Source organism: Amia ocellicauda, chromosome 9, assembly GCF_036373705.1.
Source record: "Amia ocellicauda isolate fAmiCal2 chromosome 9, fAmiCal2.hap1, whole genome shotgun sequence".
In the NCBI taxonomy this organism is placed as follows: domain Eukaryota; kingdom Metazoa; phylum Chordata; class Actinopteri; order Amiiformes; family Amiidae; genus Amia; species Amia ocellicauda.
The window spans coordinates 35198451-35216286 of record NC_089858.1 but is presented as its reverse complement, the minus strand read 5'-3'; the positions used below and the strand labels follow the sequence as shown (position 1 = coordinate 35216286).

The 17836-nt window shown below is 47.6% G+C and overlaps 1 protein-coding gene across 3 annotated transcripts; it reads left to right on the top strand.

Moving 5' to 3' along the window:
* The first annotated feature begins 1315 nt into the window (after window positions 1-1315).
* Window positions 1316-16957, top strand: LOC136759313 (transmembrane protein 150A). 3 transcript variants are annotated; one of them, XM_066714239.1, is made up of 8 exons: window positions 1316-1460; window positions 3997-4285; window positions 4772-4819; window positions 5050-5136; window positions 6292-6359; window positions 7219-7346; window positions 8632-8809; window positions 11130-16957. In XM_066714239.1, the coding sequence occupies exons 2-8, from the start codon at window positions 4221-4223 to the stop codon at window positions 11402-11404; spliced, it is 849 nt and encodes a 282-aa protein (XP_066570336.1). In that variant the 5' UTR covers window positions 1316-1460; window positions 3997-4220; the 3' UTR covers window positions 11405-16957. The 3 variants fall into 3 exon arrangements, with proteins under 3 accessions (XP_066570336.1, XP_066570338.1, XP_066570337.1); XM_066714241.1 differs by having other exon boundaries at window positions 1360-1442; XM_066714240.1 differs by lacking the exon at window positions 1316-1460 and adding an exon at window positions 3230-3468.
* Window positions 16958-17836: the final 879 nt, after the last annotated feature.

The following is a 17836-nucleotide window of genomic DNA, read 5'->3' as shown; positions in this document are numbered from 1 at the left end:
GATTTGGCATTGTCTGACTGGTTATGCGATGTTGTCTAGCAATAAAAAGGAAGGTCAGTAGGGCCTATAAATAGCAATAATAATAATACCAATAATAGAATGCACTTTTATTGACCAAAATATATCACTTGATAGAGGCAGTACTTCGTTTATTGTAGTGTCTGATTAATTGAAACAGGTGACTGCATTTGTCCAAATTTAAGTGTATGAAAACGGTAGCGAATTAGCCTATGACAAAAATTAGCGCTTTCATGAAAATAAAAGGGGATGCGATGCCATAATTGACCAGTCTTTACCTCCTCTTAACTGATATCTGATATATTTTATAGCAATGAGAGCTGATAATCCCCTGAATGCATGCTTTCTTCTCTATCCAATACACTCACATACACACATACACCAATATTCTCCAACTTTTTGTGAGATAAAACATGTATAATATGGAATGAAGCAAATTATAAGTTCAATTCAGGTTTCAATAAATTAATTGGGAGTGCAGTTAGATCAAAAACCAGCAGGAGAGTTGGGTCCCCAGGACCAGGGTTGGGAAACCACTAACACTGACTGTCTCCTGCGCTCTGCACCTGGGTTCATCACCCCCCCATGTTCCATTCATGATAATAGTGCAGCTCGGCCTCGCATATACTGACATCAATAACCATTAGAGTCCAGAGGTGGGTGACCCCGGTCCTGGAGCGCCGCAGTACCTACTTGTTTTGTTTGATCCAAATTGTTGACTGTTTAATTGAACCAATTATGGGTCTTAATTAGTCAAACACCCCATGTGTTCAAGGAATCCAGTAGCTGATGATGTACAGAGACCTGGAAAACCTGCAGGATTGTGGCTCTGCAGAAACAGGGTTGCCCCCCCTTGCACTGGACCATATGAGATTTGCACCGAGCTCCATATAACCTCCCCCCACCCCCCAGGTGATCTAGAAAATTGTATTTGAAAAAACGATTTGATGTAAAGATCTATACGATATTGATGACTGGTTCACAGACATCAGTTAGCACTAGTAGTCCGTGAGTAGTGGCACAGGAATCCGAAAAGCGCTGTTTGAAGCACGCCCGGCAGAGGGCATCATTGCAGCGTTACCTCGGCCTGCTAGTCAAGTTGTCATCGTGCAGCCACCTGCTGTCGCTGATTGGTGGCTGCGTTATAGTCCCCGATCAGGAACTCAACTTTTCATTGGACAACGCCACATCAATAACCCCCATCTCGTCCCGCCCCCTGCCGCCGGGGCATTATGGGACTTGCTGTGCACTGAGGCCTTCCTCCGCGGCTGTTCGGTCGTGCCCGGCTGCCTCCTAGAACTACAACTACCACAGTGCCCTGCGAAGAGCAGCGGCAGCGGGGGGTGGATTGCCCAACTCAGAGGCTATGGCACAGAAACGAAGAGCTGTTTTTAAAGGGAAACCCAAGGTTGTTTGGGTGTAAGGTGGGCTATCGGTTTTGGGTATGTATGACATCTTTATTTATTTCACTTTAGCACGAACACTGGCTCGCTTTCGGTAGGCTTTCCGCGGACAGCCCGGCGTTTTCCTGCGACAAGAACAGCGGTGCACGGCGTCTTTCTCTCGGCAGCGATACCGTGCTCCTGCCAGTGAAATGGACCCAGCTGGCGGTGAAGTGGCTTTTTATTCCGTGGTTTCACAGGCAATGGTTTGAGGCGGAGATGCACCCAGCCTAATGGGACCCCTGGGCTAGGTGTCAGTATAGGATGAATTAACCTGAAGCAGCCGTCACGCCGCTGGACGTAGGAGAGAACCGGAGCAGTACAGAGAGGGGGATCTCCGCCATTAAATACACATTTCTTGGCAACATTACATTTTTCCTTTAAGGGGTAGTGGTATGCCTTTTGTTTAATAATTAACCCGTATATGTGTGCATGCATTCAACTGTAATCTCAAAGTGCAAGCACTGGGTGGTGTTTGACACTGTTTGCAGGTTGTTGCACGGCGGAATACATTATTTGATTAAATCCCCGTCCCCCCCTCACTTCCTGGGTCCTGTGCTAGAGAAGTAGCCAAAGCAACGTGATTTTGCATATGCATATATTGGTCATCCTCCACGTCGCTTGTGGTGTAGCTTATATCGGTATTTTGCACCACTGTGTACTTCATTTGCTGGATTTGATGCATTTCTGTGTCCCAGTGTAACTTCTGCACTGTAACTTTTCATCTCCCTGTCTCTCGTTTCCGTCGTGCTTTATTATCCCAGGCGCCTTTCATAAGTGTCAGACTGTTTATGCAAACAAAATGATCCAGCCACTTACAGTAATCTCCATAAGAAAGACTTGCATTGACTTGCTTATGATATGTGGATGTGTTTTTTCTTCTCCCCTGTAATGTATTATACTATTGTCTGTTCAGTTGCCATAGCTCCCAAGAACATATGATTGCTTCGCCATAGTTTTTCTGTAAGGGGGGAAAGTCAGCGCTTTATATGCATGCTGTACTGGGCAGATACAGAAGGGGAAGCTTTGTAAACAAAAGTGGCTGAAAGAGGATAACACTGACAAGAGCAGACTGTGTCACAGTTCAAAGCTAATACTTGATTAACAGGCTCTCAGCTGGCAGCCAGGTTCAGTTCATTATCCGGTGTCTCCATGTCAAAGGGGCCGAGTGATGTCCAGACGTCTGTGAGAAGATGTAGCAATAGCGAGAGTTAAGGTTTCCTCTAAGAACTGTGTCTCCAAGATCTAGCAGAATGGGGGGGGTCAGTTGCATTGAAAAGAGATTCAGATGCATTTTATCTTTTTTAATTATTTTGAGGTTGCGGTTGTTCAAGCTTCCTCCACCAGATCACGACTTTGTATACCTGACCACCCTGGTGTGCAATAGTGTCTTTATTTTGGTGGGTTGTGTAGTGTCCCTCCCAGTGGCAAATCGGGCCCTTAGCTTTATTTTCCCAATATTCATGACCTGAAAGCTGGCAATAATATCAGAGTTTGATTGGTATTGAAAATGGCGGGTGATGTTCACAATAGAGGCCAAGCTTAATTTTCTCAATTCTGCAGATTCCGAGTAGGTGAGTAATAAGAACATTTACAGCCGACTTGTGTTAATTATTGGTTTCGTGCCTTCAAGGCATGCAGTCTGGGTGTGTGCGATTTACCTGCATGGCTACTTTCCTTGCCAATAGCCAGTCCAGACTTGTCACTTCAAGAAGAAAAAAAAAAAAAAAAAAGCTGGGTTAAACTGGAGGACACTTTCTGAGGACGGCAGTCCAGCCCTCTCCAGGCCTGTTTTTTCTCTGGAATTCAACAGGAAATGGTTGAATTTTCTGCGTCATCAGATTCAACTGTGCAATATACCGAATCCTCCCTTGGCACAGGAAGCACTAGCAGGGGAAAATAAGGCAGATGAGACTAATCTGTCCTTTTCATATCGAACTCTTTGTGTTGTGGACACCGGGCGGGAACGTCTCTCCATTTGTCTGTTCATAAAGGGGGCCTGATTGACGTGAGTTTTTGTTCTTCTTTTTTCGCCATGTGCTGAGGTTGTAGTGGTCTGCAGGTTTTTGAAATTGCTTATGGTTTCAGACCTTCCTCAACATAGTAGACTTGACCTCAGGCAGGGGAAGATCCTACTGTTATGAATGTGGGGGGGGCGGGGGTTGTCTCAGCCTGTGGTGGGGCTGTGCATTCTTGGCTGGATTTGGCAGTGACCTGAAGAAGGCTGCTGTCTGGTGGCTGCGCATTGTTTTGGAGAGTGTTTTGGTGTCTTGGACATTGTTCCGTGTACAGGGTACCAGCTCCAAGCTCCTCCCCAGACTCCACTCATGATGCTGCAATGCACGTGTCTTTAAACCCCCATGCGTTCTGGTGAACGTGCTGTGTTAACTACGCGGTGGTAATTTGGTTTTATGCACATGGGATCTGCCGCCTGTCCAGTGGAAACCTTCATTGACTCAGGTTGCCATGCAATACGACTGATATTTTTGTTTATTTAATTTAGTTTTGTGTCTTGTCTTGTGCTCTGCGTTGCCAGGTCTGGGAAGCTGGGGGGGTGTCCCATGGTGCCAGCCAAGTCAGGGTCAGCAGCAGCGGTGTCGTCAACCTCTCATGTCCCCTCAAGTCTCCACGCCCGCTAGTCTCCTCGACGAGCCCATCGTCCTGCCCACCCCGCCCCAGTGTGGCCTCCCGTCTCCTCGCCGGCTGCTCTAGTCTACCTCCTCCTCATGCTTTGGACACACGCCCGACCCGGCCTCCCCAATGACTGCCTGGATCATTCTCCCCGTCAGCCTCTCTGCCTTCTCCATCACGGGAATATGGATTGTGTGAGTACAGTGGGGAAAAGACACCCTCCCACCTACACACTGTACCCTCCAAAATTATTCACACCCATGATCAAGAAGAACAAAAAAGACTGTATAAAATAATGATTTACTTTATTTCTCAGACATGCTGAATATATATATACATGCTAAATATACATGCTGTGTGTGTGTGTGTGTGTGTGTGTGTGTATATATATATATATATATATATATATATATATATATATATATATAGAGATATATATATATATCTCTATCTCTATCTATATCTCTATATAGATGCATAGAGCTAAAGATATATAATCTATAAATGTAGAGCTATATACAAAAAGGGATCATCCTGAGAAGAATAAAACGTATAACTTTGATTTGCTTCATATTTCCTGCCAAAATGCCAAAATGTCAAAATAAGTATCTTCCTGTCCTGCTGCATGGGTCGTCCTGGTTTATGTGTGTATTGACCTGACCCTGCCTGTGTTTCTCCAGCTACGCCATGGCAGTGATGAACCACCATGTGTGTCCCGTGGAGAACTGGTAAGCATGCCTGTGCTTTGTTTTTTCTGCTGCGCAACACGGTGCTGAACCCCAGTGTGTGCCTTCTGTGCTATTAAACACATTGGTGTGTGCGATTTGGACAGTGTCGATTTGGACACGATCAGATGCTGGTTTGTCATGAAAACCTGCTGGGGGTCGGAGGAGAAAGTGGGGGGTCCGAGAGCCGGGCGTGACTGACATTTGTGTGTTTACTGGTGTCCTCTCGACAGGTCCTACAACGTGTCGTGCACAGAGGAGACCTCCAAACACGGCTTCCCAAAGAGCTGCTGCACCCTGCAGGACATCCCCCTCATCAGGTCAGGAGCTGCCCGCCTGTGCCCCGGCACCGCTCTGCCTCCACTCGTGTGCGCTCAGGACTGCAGCTTTAAAGGGGAAGGGAGAGGGGGTTGGAGAAAAACAAAAGGCAGAGCCAGACGATCATCATTACAAACAGACATGTAATCAGAGGGCTGTGGTTTAACATACTGGGTGGGGCACTGCTGCTCTACCCAGAATGCTCCTTTAAAAAATAATAATAATCTGCCCCCCATCTAGTTGCATTTCTGTAGAAACATCAGGGCAGTGAGTGAAGTCATTAGCTAGTTAAAAACCTGCCTGTAATTATTTTTTTCATTGTTGGCAACTCCATGAGTTCACAGATAGTCTAATGAGGTACCTGTCAGGGAATGCACTCCCATTGTCCACGTTGCTAGGGTGTCCCCTTACAGAGGTGGGAGAGAGACAGGTTTTGTGATGTCAGTCACACTTGATTTCTTATCAGCCTTGGATTTCCTGTCAAGTCATCAAGCCTGCTTCTTGCACGAGTTCAATCAAGTGCTCGTTACAGAAGAAGCTCGCCCCCAGATTAACTGCTGAATGGTGTGGCAGTGTTGCATGTTGCACAGTAACCCCTCGCACCGGAGTCTCAGTACTGCTCATTAATGCCCTTGGGGTTGAGCTGCATGTGTTAGAAATGAAAGCTTCCTCTGCATGTGACCAGAGAAGATGAAAAAGCTTTTTGTTGTGTTTTTTTGTTTTTGTTATTCTTTCCGGCCGTCAGATGACTGGCTGTGTTTGAACTGACCCACACACACGCCTCTGTCTCTCTTCCCCATGATGTCATCACATCCTTGCGGTGCCATGGCGCTTCTCTCAGTTCCAGCGCTGCCACGGCAACAGCCCGGTGTCACTGTCTGTCACGTCGGTGGCCTCCAGCGGGTCATTGCGTCACACTGCCGGCATAACACAGCCCAGCATGAGCATCAACGTCTGTGTGCACGAGCCGTGCAGCCCCACTGGCGGCCCTTTCGCAGTCCCAGGAGTTCAGAGTGAGCGTTTGACGGCCCTGCATTGTGCTGCGTGAAGAAAGGGGTGGCGATGGGCTGTTACTTGCTCTAGATCTGCTTGGAGGAAGATGAGTCTGTGAATGCTGTGTGGTTGTAGGAAACTGTCTTCCTTTTTATCTCTTGCAGTAAATGCGGCTCGTTCCCACCAGAAAGCTGCCTCTTCAGTCTCATTGGGAATTTGGGAGCGTTTATGGGTAAGAAACAGCTGCCAGGGGTTTGCGGTGCCAGGCCGTGGTCTCTAGTGTGTTTGTGTGAGCGCACACGAGTGTGCGTCTGGAAGAAACATTTAGACTGACTGACATGTCACATCAATGCAGAATGATTTGCTTTAAATGGAGCCATGTTGTGCCTAGCAAGTGTCATCTGGGAAGAACAAAACAGCCTCTTCACTGGCTGTGCAATGTATCTGTTTATTGGATCTAGTTTGGGTAAACTGCAGGACATTGATTTTCCATTTTGTGTGTTTGATGTGTGTCCTGTAGAAGAACATCTTGGGGCTTTTATGAACAGCACAAACTGGTTTGCTTGCTGGTGTCACACATTTATAGGTCATTTATAATCCAGGGTCTTTGAAATCAGAAACCTAAAGGTCATTTAAATAAATAAAAAGCCACAAATATTGTCACACTGTCCCCCCCGCCTCCCAAGCCTGGATACAAGAGGAAAGATGTAATGATGCAGCTGCTTCTGGCTGCACATATTGATGCAAGCTGAGCAGACCTTCCCATGACATCAATAATTGATGGGCCCTTTGCTCCAGAGTGCTGTCCTTTTGCACTAGCTCTCTAAGCAGGGGGGGAGTATCAGAGCTGGGCTGGACAGCAAATGCCTAGATCACAGCACCAGTAAAAATGGATGCACACACACAGGCAGGCAGGCCAGATGGTGAGCGGAGGATTGTGAATGTGTCAGATTGTCATCCGAATGATGGACTTGGCTCTTTCTCTGTCTCTTCCCCTCCCCCTCTGTCTCTTTCTGTGCCCATCCTTTCTCACTCCCGTGACCCTTTTCTTTCTTCTACTTTACCTTTTTCTTCTCTCTCTCTCCCTCCAGTGGTGATGGTTTGCATGCTGCGCTATGCCCAGGTGATCGAGCACAGCCACCGCTCCTGGGTGAACACCAGCGGTCTGATCACTGGCTGCACCAATGCCCTGGGCCTAATCATGGTCGGCAACTTCCAGGTCAGTACAGCCCGCTCCCTCAACAGACGGAGAAGCAGTCATGATGCCCAAAACCTACACAAACAAAAAACAGGACAACTGTCTACATCTCTATCGGTGTTCTCTGTTCCTCCACTGCAACACATAAAGGCAGCACACCCCTCCACTCATCCACTCACCCCTCCATCCTTCCAAGCAACACCCTGCTGCTCCTTCTGCCCCTGCCCCATTTCAGCCTGCGATCTGATTGGCTGAGGAAGGACAGAGCTGGCCTTACTAATCGCCTCATTGGTTCCAAGCATTGGGAAGGAAAAAGTCACAGCTGGGATGGCAATCGCCTGTCTTCCATGCTGAGTTTTGCCTTACCCCATTTGTGTGTTTTTGTGCGGGAGTAGGTGCACTTTTTGTGACCTTCTCATACAGTCGGTTTGAATTTTTTGGGTTTGTTTTCTTTCTTTCGAGGGACAAAGAGATTGCCCGATTGATTACCCCCCGTGTGCATTCTTAGTTCCATGTCCGGGGGCACCTGTATGCAGCCTTGTGTCAGTCAAATCGACTCCTTATTACAGCCTTGACTGAACTGCGTCGGTGCCCCAGCGCTGCCAAGCAGAGTAGAATATTACAATTCTCCGCTGTAGGAAAAGCGGCCTCCTCCGTCCACCTCTGAAGAACTGCACAGCTGGGGACAAGTGCAAGACTCGGCCTTGGAAACGAAAGGACCGAAGGTGAAATTGGTGGTTGTTGACTGGTAATTTTCAGTGCATCTGGCTACCGAAGCGTAGCACTGAGCTGCATGGACGTGGGGCAGGCCTCCCAGCACACAGTACTGTGCTGTGTTTTGTCTGTCTGTTGAGATGAGTGAGCTTTGATATGTCATAACCAAAGCCATAACATCAAAGGCCTTTCAGCAGAGACCACACAGATAAATACCAAGGCAACAAGTGGAGGAGGAACTGAAAACAAGTGTTTAACTTTCCAATGCAACTAGAGGAGGAGGAGGGAAAGGGAGGAACGTGAAATTTCAGTGTCTCGTGATTTTAAATACATGTCACCGGCCATTAAACTCCAATAATGAATGTATGAATGAATGAATGAATGAATGAATAAAAGATGCAGATTTGGATCTGACTAGTAGCACTGTCTCACTGGGTAGCCCAGGGTCCTCTCTCATTCCCATCTCTCTCTCTCCTCTATCTTGTACTCTGTCCCTCTCTCTCTTTCTGTCAGTGTCTCTTCCATGCTCTCTCTCTCTCCGTCTTTCACTCTGTATGGCTCACTCTCTCCCCCTCTATGCGTGTTGTTCCAGGTGGACCATGCCAAGTCTCTGCACTACATCGGCGCGGGGGTGGCCTTCCCGGCCGGGCTGCTGTTCGTGTGTCTGCAGTGCGTGCTGACGTATCGCATCGCTGTCACCGCGCTTGACTACTGGATGGCGCACGTACGAGTCGGGCTCACCGCCGTGGCCTTAGTCTCGCTCATCCTGAGTATCCTTTCAGCCGGCGCTGTCCTTTCCCAGGGTGGGGGAGTAGACTGCATTCTGGAGGGAGGCGAGGAGGGAGGGAGAGAAACAACCGAACTGTTTTTTGTTTTGTTTTGTTTCTTAATAGCTCAGATTGGGCAATTCCAGACTCCCAGGGCCCAGGCTCTGGCAGGTAATCCAGGCACGTCTTTTTCAATTAGTGCCTGATTTAACACCTGGAATAAATAGGCAGTTTTACTTCTCATCCTAATGGTGCCTTCATCTCCCTAATGAAGACCCAAGGGGGAGCAATTTAAATCCTGACACCCCTGTGACCTCCAAGGGCTGGAATTGACTGAGTAGCAGGTGCTGGTAAGAGCAGGAGATGAGACTCTGCACCAGGCCTCCCGTGTGTTTACAGTTTCAGCAAAACCAAACGTGTGCAATTTCCCATGCGGCTAGAGGAGGAAGAGGGAAAAATGGGAAATTCCACGGTCATGTGATTTTATAGCACATAAATGTGAAAGCACAAAAATGAAGGTTGACTTAATAAAAATAAATAAAATGAATTGAATAAAGAAGCTGATTAGGATCTGAGGAGATCATGTTTCCAGGCTTAAAAAAAAAAAAAATCATAATCATAATGTTTGCACTGAAACGGACTGTGTTCTGCTGAGGGTGAACGGACCGAGGGAAGCATCTGTGGGCTGTGTGACAGGAACCAGGCTAAATCAATAAAAGGTTGCATGTGGCACACATCCACTCGGGGAACAATTAGGGAGACGAGCGACTGTGCCCGGGGGGAGGGGTGTTGAGAAGGATGCCTTCTTTGTACAGGTCCTGGCTTAGTCCCTCCCAGGTCTCGGGCATTGCCTGTGCTTGCCAGGGTTATTTATTATCACAGGATTCCTCCGGGGGGAGCGGGGGGGAGTTGGCCGTCTCTCCTTGTACGAGGCGCTATAATGAAATGGCATTGACGCGGACAATGAACCGGCTGCTCTGCCTGCCGTCTGCTGCCCACTAAGCACAATAACAGGAGAACTCCCAGTAACCCAGACTGAGCCCAGTTATCTCATTACAGCATTACAGCGCTGCCAGCAAACCCCCCCACCACCCCCCACTCTCACAGGCCCGGGCCATGGGGGCTGCAGCTTGCTGTCCACAAAGCTCCTCCCCTCCCACTCCCCCGCACTCCCTGGGGGTTATTGGATTCTCCCAGCAAGAGATTATGACCCTGCCCCCCCGCCTCTCTGGGAGGGATTCCTAGAGCCCAGGCTTCCATTTCCACGGCAACCACACTGCTCTGCATGCCTTCGTAAGCGCTGAGCGACTGGCTACTGTACACTGAGGGGGCGCGACTCATCCGTTCACTCACTGCTTTTGTTAGGGTTGTATGTGAGTTTATTCATTCAGCTGTGTTGTGCATTCATCAGTGCTTTACTGATGCTGAACCTTAAACACAAGGAGACGTTCACCTGTGAGCACCTGGTGCCTTAATCCATTTATAGAGGGAAGCCGCTGACAGCACCCCCACAGCACTCTCTCGCCCACAGACCATGACCTGTTAGTCCTGATGCAGCTCAATCCCACTCGCACAAGAGACAGGGCTCTGACCCTGTGCAGCGTGAACCTGTTTCAATGTTTTAATTCATCTTTAGTGCGTCAGGCCTGGAGTCTATATAACGGAAGTGGCCCAGCGCCGGAGTCATGCCGGGGCCGCCGGCTGCGCTTTGTGTCAGACGTGGCAGGCATGAAAGGCTCGGGGCCCCAGTATGTGGAGCTAATCTTTCACCACCCGTTCCCTCATGTTTGATTTAAGCTGCTTCTGTTTTCCCCCCCCCCAACCCCCTCTTTAAGATCGAGCTAAGTCTCCTGATCCTGCTGGAGCCTCGAGATGTCACAGATCTAACTGGCTCTGTCATTGAGCCCCCCCTGAGGCTCGCAAGCCCCGCTAATCAGACCCCTCAGCCCTTTTCATTTTCTCTAGCTGTCTGGGGTGGGGCATTCCTCTCCTGGTATGTCTGGCTCTGTGCTGCTGCTTTGTTTCGGGAGTCACAGTGCGACCGCAGCTTCAGTTCTTAAATGTAAAAGACCAAGCCAAGGAGATTTCGAGAAAATCATGCAATGGTTTGACTGACCGTAGGGTGGGCTCCACAGTGAGTCACCTGACCACACGGGAGGTGGCAGCCATGTAGGCCAGAGTCTGCTGCTCAGAGCCTGGCTTGTGTGGTTTGTGCTCCCCCCCACGCCGCGCTGCACTAGCTGGCCGAGTCTGTGGTTTGATAGGTTGATATTGGCACAGCTGTTGTTTCTCTTGCTTGTTTCCTTAACCCTGCTCCTCCCAGGTGGGATCTTCTTCATCCATGAGAGCTTCCACCTCCAGCACGCGGCAGCCATCTGCGAGTGGATCTTCACCGTGGACATCCTGGTCTTCTATGGCACCTTCACCTACGAGTTTGGCGCCGTGACCAACGACACCATGATCGTGGCCCTGCAGCGCCGTCGGGGGGGGCCTGGGGGGCTGGGTGGGCTTGGGGGGGGTAAGAGCTGCAAGTCCCCCGGGAGCAGCAGCACCTCCACACACCTGAACTGCAACCCTGAGAGCATCGCCATGTTATAGCCCCCAGCCCTGACCCCAACACCACCCCACGGCCCCACCAGCGCCCCCCTTCTGGATTCACGTGATGGTTTTCCAGTGCTCAGGAACACGGGGCGGGGGGGCAGTGCAAGGTGTGGCGTTGGGGAGGTGCAGGACGGTGGACTCGGCCCATTGTGCGCTAACGGGTACCTCAGCGTTGCTTCAGAGCGTCGCACTGTTCGCTCCCCCAACCAAACAGGAAGCAGGCGAGCTCCCAGGGGCTTTTTTATTTTTTTTATTTTTTTTTTTGTTGTATTTTAAATTTGTTGTGGTAATTACAGTACAGGGCATAGATAGGTGCACGAGACGGTTTTCATATCTATATAAAGAGAAACTGAATTGGCTTAATCTAATTTGATTTGCTGACAGCTTGTGATCAAATAACTATGTGTTTGGGGGAGACAGGCTGTGCTGCACACCAAGTTGCGAGCTGTGGAAATGTGGGGATTTCCCAGCGGCCACTGTGTTGATCTGAAAGGCTCGGCCCCACAGGTCACCCTGCTCCAACACTCCTGTATCGGCTCGGGCTTCGGAAGAGCGTGAGGAGCCACGCCCTCCTGTATCGCCCGCGTAGAGTTTCTTGTTTTCCGACCGTTTAGTCACTTTTAGTTTTTTCTGTTCTGGCCAGTCATGTGGTGGAAGGGGTTAACTGTATTTCAAAGCGGTGCTGTATTGTTTTCTCCTTTGCCTCCTATTTCCCCAATTTCCTAATAGTGTTTTTTAAATCCCAGGCTCTTACAGGAGTCACAGAAGGACACCATCTGATCCCCCGTGTTGCGTCTCTGCACACGGTCAGGCACCGAGGCCGTAGGTGACTCTCCTTTTAGCTGCTCTAGACCCACACTAGCCCTCCGAAGCTCAAAGCAGGCTGCATTTGCTACAGCATGCAGGGTATGCAGAGAAGATTTGAACAAAACCATACATTTTTATAATATTATAAACCGTTTTATTCCAGCTCAAGCTTAAGGGAATTTCAAACTGTACAATTTTCTCAATACCATTTTATTACAAAAAGCATCCACACTAAACTAAATCAAATACTAATAAATAAATCAGAAACACATTCGGAAAGAATTATGATAAAAACATTGACACTTCCAGAGCCCTTCCTTCTAGAACAAAACACCATTAACCGTGAGCTCGTCGTTCCGGCGTCTTGAATACTAGCTCCTCCTGGCCCAGAAAACTGCGCTTTCTTCCAAGATGGTAAAAGATCTTGGAAAGCAAAACTGCCAGGAAGTCAGACTTCCACACACATTATGATTTCATGCTAAAGAATGTGATTTGAACGTATCAGTAGCAGTTTGTTATCATGATTTTATTTGTTTTAGGGTTTGATTTTGTCGGGAGCTCATTAGCATGGTGCACACTGTTCAGCCTGCGAGTGCCTACAGGCTGGGGGGGGGCGCTTTCCCAAGTGTGGTGGCCATCTCAGTGATGATGATGTGCTACAGTTCTGTCATACAGTTGTTTGTTTTGTGCCAGTTTCATAAACACTACCAGCATCACAGTCTGTAGTAATGGGTGGGGTTGTGTGGGAGGGGATGGGGAAGCAGGCTGTGTTATTGACAAAGCTTCATTTTAACTGCTCACTCCTGAGCAACACTGCCAAATGTTGTGCGTTTTCTGACGGTACCTTGTAGTCCTCGCTCTCCTCCGGTCTGATCGTGTTGGTTAGTCACAAGCCTTCACAGGTCCTGTGATCTTGTTGTGTGTCCCCAAATTATTTTGCTGTAATGGAGTGAGGCTGGGACTGCTTGGACTTGCAGTTACACTGCAGAGGTACAGGGTGGTGCTGTTGGATAGTGAGGCTGGAGGTTAGGGGTGGCCTATCTCTGTTTTGGTGCCAACTGAACTGTGCAGGCTGGAGACAAAACCAGCCAGTGTGTTTGAAGTCTCTCTGGCCTCTGGAAATCCCAGCCAGACCAGAGGAAAAGGTGCTGTTGTAAGAGTGATTTGATATATACAGAATATATTTATTATCATTTTCAGGGCTGGTTCCTTGAAAATACAGAACGGTTTATGCTTTACTACAGGTTTTAGGATTGTTAATATTGAGATCTGAACCCATGTCTTGGTTCTGCATTAAGCTGTATTATTTGTAAGATGACTTCAGGGGAATTGTCAGGGCAAAAAACCTAGTCATGCTATACAGCAGCACCACCCTGTGGCTACATTGTACAACTACAGCTGAAAACTCAACCAGTATTTAGATATCATTGTATTCAACAACAAAGACAAAGCTATTGCTGCTGCTTCACCTGTATGTTGCTGACAGTTGTTTATTTTTTATTTTTTTCTGCTATGGAATAACAGATAAGATTCCCATTGTATTGCAGCTTCAGTCATTTCAGGTTGGGGGTTTTAAAACTCAAAAACACAAGACATCTCTGTGGACCACAGAGGGTGCTGTTGTGCAGACTTTCCTTTCCTTCACGATTGTGGTCAGAAAAACAAGTTCCCATACTTTACCATCTAGACTACTTCCCCTCGGACTGCCATAGTCTGCTAAATATAACCCCGCGGTGGTGCACATCCCTCGTAATAATACATGTGCTTTGTGTACGGGGCTCCTTGATCCCAGCTCTCTTGTTTAACTTCCCCATGAGAGGCAGCGCAGGCCTGGCTACAGGGCAGGAGTCCATGTCAACAGAGCAGTGCAGTGCAGGGCTGCAGGGCAGATAAACACTAAACCAGTGCGTTGGCCTCATGTTCCTCTTATCTCCCCACGCTGCCATACTATGTGTGGGCTTAAGGGCTTTTGTGTTGTACCTTTGACTACAAAGTGCAAACTGTTTTGGGGCTTGTAGGCGCACAACGTCATTGAACACAAGCAACAGCAGCCGTTACTGTATATTAGTCTGCAGAGCTGGGAGTCCTGGCTTCACTATGAATCACAATGCAATGCTCACTCTGACAAGCGATACGGCTGCTGCTGCTGCTGCTGTACTAGACCAGCCCAGATCCCCAAGAACCTGCTCTTCTGAATAGGCAGAATCGTTTTTTTATTATTTATTATTTTTTAAAATATTTTTTCTTGTATGTTTTCTATTCTCACTTATGTTTCTGGTTCATATCGGTGTGTATCCGCAGTGCCCTGACCCCTGCGTTTCTGTTCATAATTGCCACCCGCTGGCAGTGGAAATGGAAACCTTGGGTGTTGATTCACTGTGTTCATATACAAGTTAATTTGCTTTTTCATCTGCTTTTTCTGTATGTGTTTCTTACCATCATGTTTTCTTGTTTTTACAAAAAAAAAAGTGTAGCTGATGAGAACATCAGCATTGTGTTAATTCTCAGAAAAGGTGAATTGTCAATGTGGACAGAAATGATGCATCTCCAAAGCTAATGTAGGGTTTGAGTGAACTGTTTTTTGGTTTGTTTCACAAAATCCGTGTGCAAAGTTAGACTATGCAGAAAAAGTTAGCTGTAAATGCATAGGCAATTAACGGGTTTCTGCATGGATCCACTGGTGAGGAATCCTGCCTTAACTGCAGCCAGTAATAATGTCAATCACGCCGAGCGAAAAAAGAGAAGGGAAAGAAAACAAGTGCCCAGAAACACGGAGGCCCATTGCCAGACCGGACAAACATTATTTTCTTATTTATATACAGGCATACATATATACACACACAAGAGGTGAGGGTCATGGTTTGCCAGCATTTCTCAGAGTTATTCAGGCTCCTGTCTCCTGGTCAGCTGGGCTGCCTTGGGTCTGTGCTTCATCTGATTCTGTGCATTCGCCTCTGAAGCAGCGGCTCATGGTCACGAGGGGAAGCTGTGAGCGCCACACAATTACAGATTCGCACCTCCATGGGCAATCTTGCTCTGCACAACCTGATCCAGCTTGCATTGATTACTTTCAAAACTGCCTTTTTGTTCAGTTCTGATCACTGCTGGATCTATCCACACAAACCGTCACTGCAATTTATCAGGCTGGCACAATTTTATTATTTTTCTACCCCCCCAACCCATTGCAAATGGTGAAATAACCAAATCGGCCCACAGAGGAGCAGTTTTGAGGCTCGCAGTGCCACCCTGCCCCGCCCAGGCAAAACAATGCAGTGTAGTCTTGCGGGTACATATCCTAGTTCACTACAGAAAAGAAAACTGATTCCCTCACTCCCCCCTCTGTGCTGCAAACCTCACTAGATTATTCCTTAGGTTTTTTCAGTAGCAATCGGAAGGTGGGGCTGTGAGGCCAAAGTGGCAGCCTGGCAGAGCTGGTCCCTCCGCACTGTGGCACAGACACAAGCCTGCGCCAGTGCTCACCCCTGGGTGCTGGGACCGGGGCCTGCACACAAACCAACACTGCTCCTGAGCCTGAAACCTCCCCTCTCTCGACTTTCACCTCCAGAGCTTTGGCTTTATCTCCTGCGCTGTGGGAGGATGAAGGGAGTTTGTCTCCAGCAGTAATGGAGAACTGTGCCCCCTCCCTGCTGACAAAATCTGATCGCTGCAGTCAGTCTCGCTGATGTTACTGTAGAATTGTGATATTCCTTACACTACAGGGGCAGCAAGAATCTCCTGTGCTGATGCCACTGACTGCTGAGACTCTTGAAATGGGAGGGATGACACACGACCAAAAACAAACTTGTATTCACCGGTTTTGTATTAAACGTGCTACTGTTTGCCCCTTGGCTGAATTCACAGCTGGATAACTCTGGGAATGCCCTACACATGTCTGTGGCATAAGCCTGAAAATATAACAGGATATGGTGTATTGGGGTAATGGTGGGAGGGGTGGAGGGGTGGAGGGGGTCTTTGTTTTTAACACAGTGTTTGACTGTTCCTCCTTTTAAGCTGTAACCGAAGCACAGACCCCTGTAACGCACGCAAGGCCGAGACTGGCATTAAACATAAACTCGCTCACATGAAAAGCAAGGCCTTGATAATCCATCTGTTCGCCCAAACACTTGACTTCCACGCGGTGAGGAATTCAAGGTGACTAAGTGGCCACAGACTTGTCTCTTCTGCAGGGGAAGCAGCCAAAACTTTGTCCTGCCTTGTATGGCTTTATGTCGTGTTCCTCAAAGGTTACAGCAAGTTATACTGGGCCTTGTGGTAGGGGGCTTGTTTCAAAGTAACGGGATCATATCTAAAAACATACCATCTGTTGTATCACAGCAGTATAAACAACCCAATGAAGTGGTTGTATTCAATACTACACAGTGGGATCAAAGGTCTTTAATTACTGTAAGTTGTCACTGTCAGTAGTAACCGTTTACAACTTGAAAGGAATAGTCCTTATTTATTTTACGTTATTGTTCTTTTCGTTTTTTGAAGGGGGTGGGGAAGCCGCAGAGTTGTTGACATCCAAAAAAAAAAAAAAAAAACGAGAACGAGATGACTTTGTTGAAACTATATTTTATTTTACATTTGATAAGTACGATTTTATGTATTTTAATTAATTTTTTTTTGGTGGTTGGTAAAGATTTCTATACAAAAAAAAAAAAAAAGAAAAAAAAAAAAGCATAAATCCAGGATCCAGATGACTATTAAAGTTCTGGTTTCTCCAGATCATTTTAAAACAAATGTGCAGTTGTGCTCCCTTTATTTGTGAACAGTTGCTCATTTCCTGTTATGAAAACCTACCAGTGGTGACCATTGAAAGCTTCCTCCACATCCTCTAGAACCGTGGCGCTGCGGGGCCTGATCTTCACTCGGGGCGTTGGTGTGCTCACCCTCAAGTCCAGCTGACCTGCAGACACTATTACATGTAAGTGTTTGTTTCCTGTAGGCAGTGCTTAAAATTGCCTCCTATTCATAAATTAAGCACAAAGTAAATAATCTGACAACCCCCAGTTCCACTCCTTCCCCCCACCCTCAGCATTTATTTATCTTGGTAAGCCTGAACAATTCTTTAAATGCCTGGACTTGCTCCCAGTCATTAGAGCATGGTGAGAGTAAAGGGCTAAAGCAGGCCTGTTTTGCTGCAGGCAGTAAAGGTGATAATTTATGATTTCTGGTATTAAAATCTCACTGGGTCTAACTACGTGGTGTTGTGTGTTGCAGTTGTCGATGGTTTAGAGTGAACGTGATGCGTTTAGACTTCTGTTGTTGTTTGTACAGGTGCTGAACCGTACAAATCGGGCAGAGCACAAGAACACAGTGCCAGGTACAATGATGTGAGGTGGGCAAGTGATTGGTGTTGTTATTTTAACTCTGTTCCAGGGAAAGAGCAGCAGCCGGTCAACCAGGACATGGGTAAGATGAGAAAGTTTATTGGGCCCCTTCAACAGCCCTCTGCCTAGATTCATTGAGAAACAGGATCGGTTCACAACAGCAGTTCAAGGGGGACCCGGTGACTTTAAAATGTCCTAATTGTAGGTATAATTTAGGATTCTGCATCGCACATGTGGGAGTTTTGTGGCACACCAGTGTAACAGGTTTTGAACACATGCTCAAAAAGAC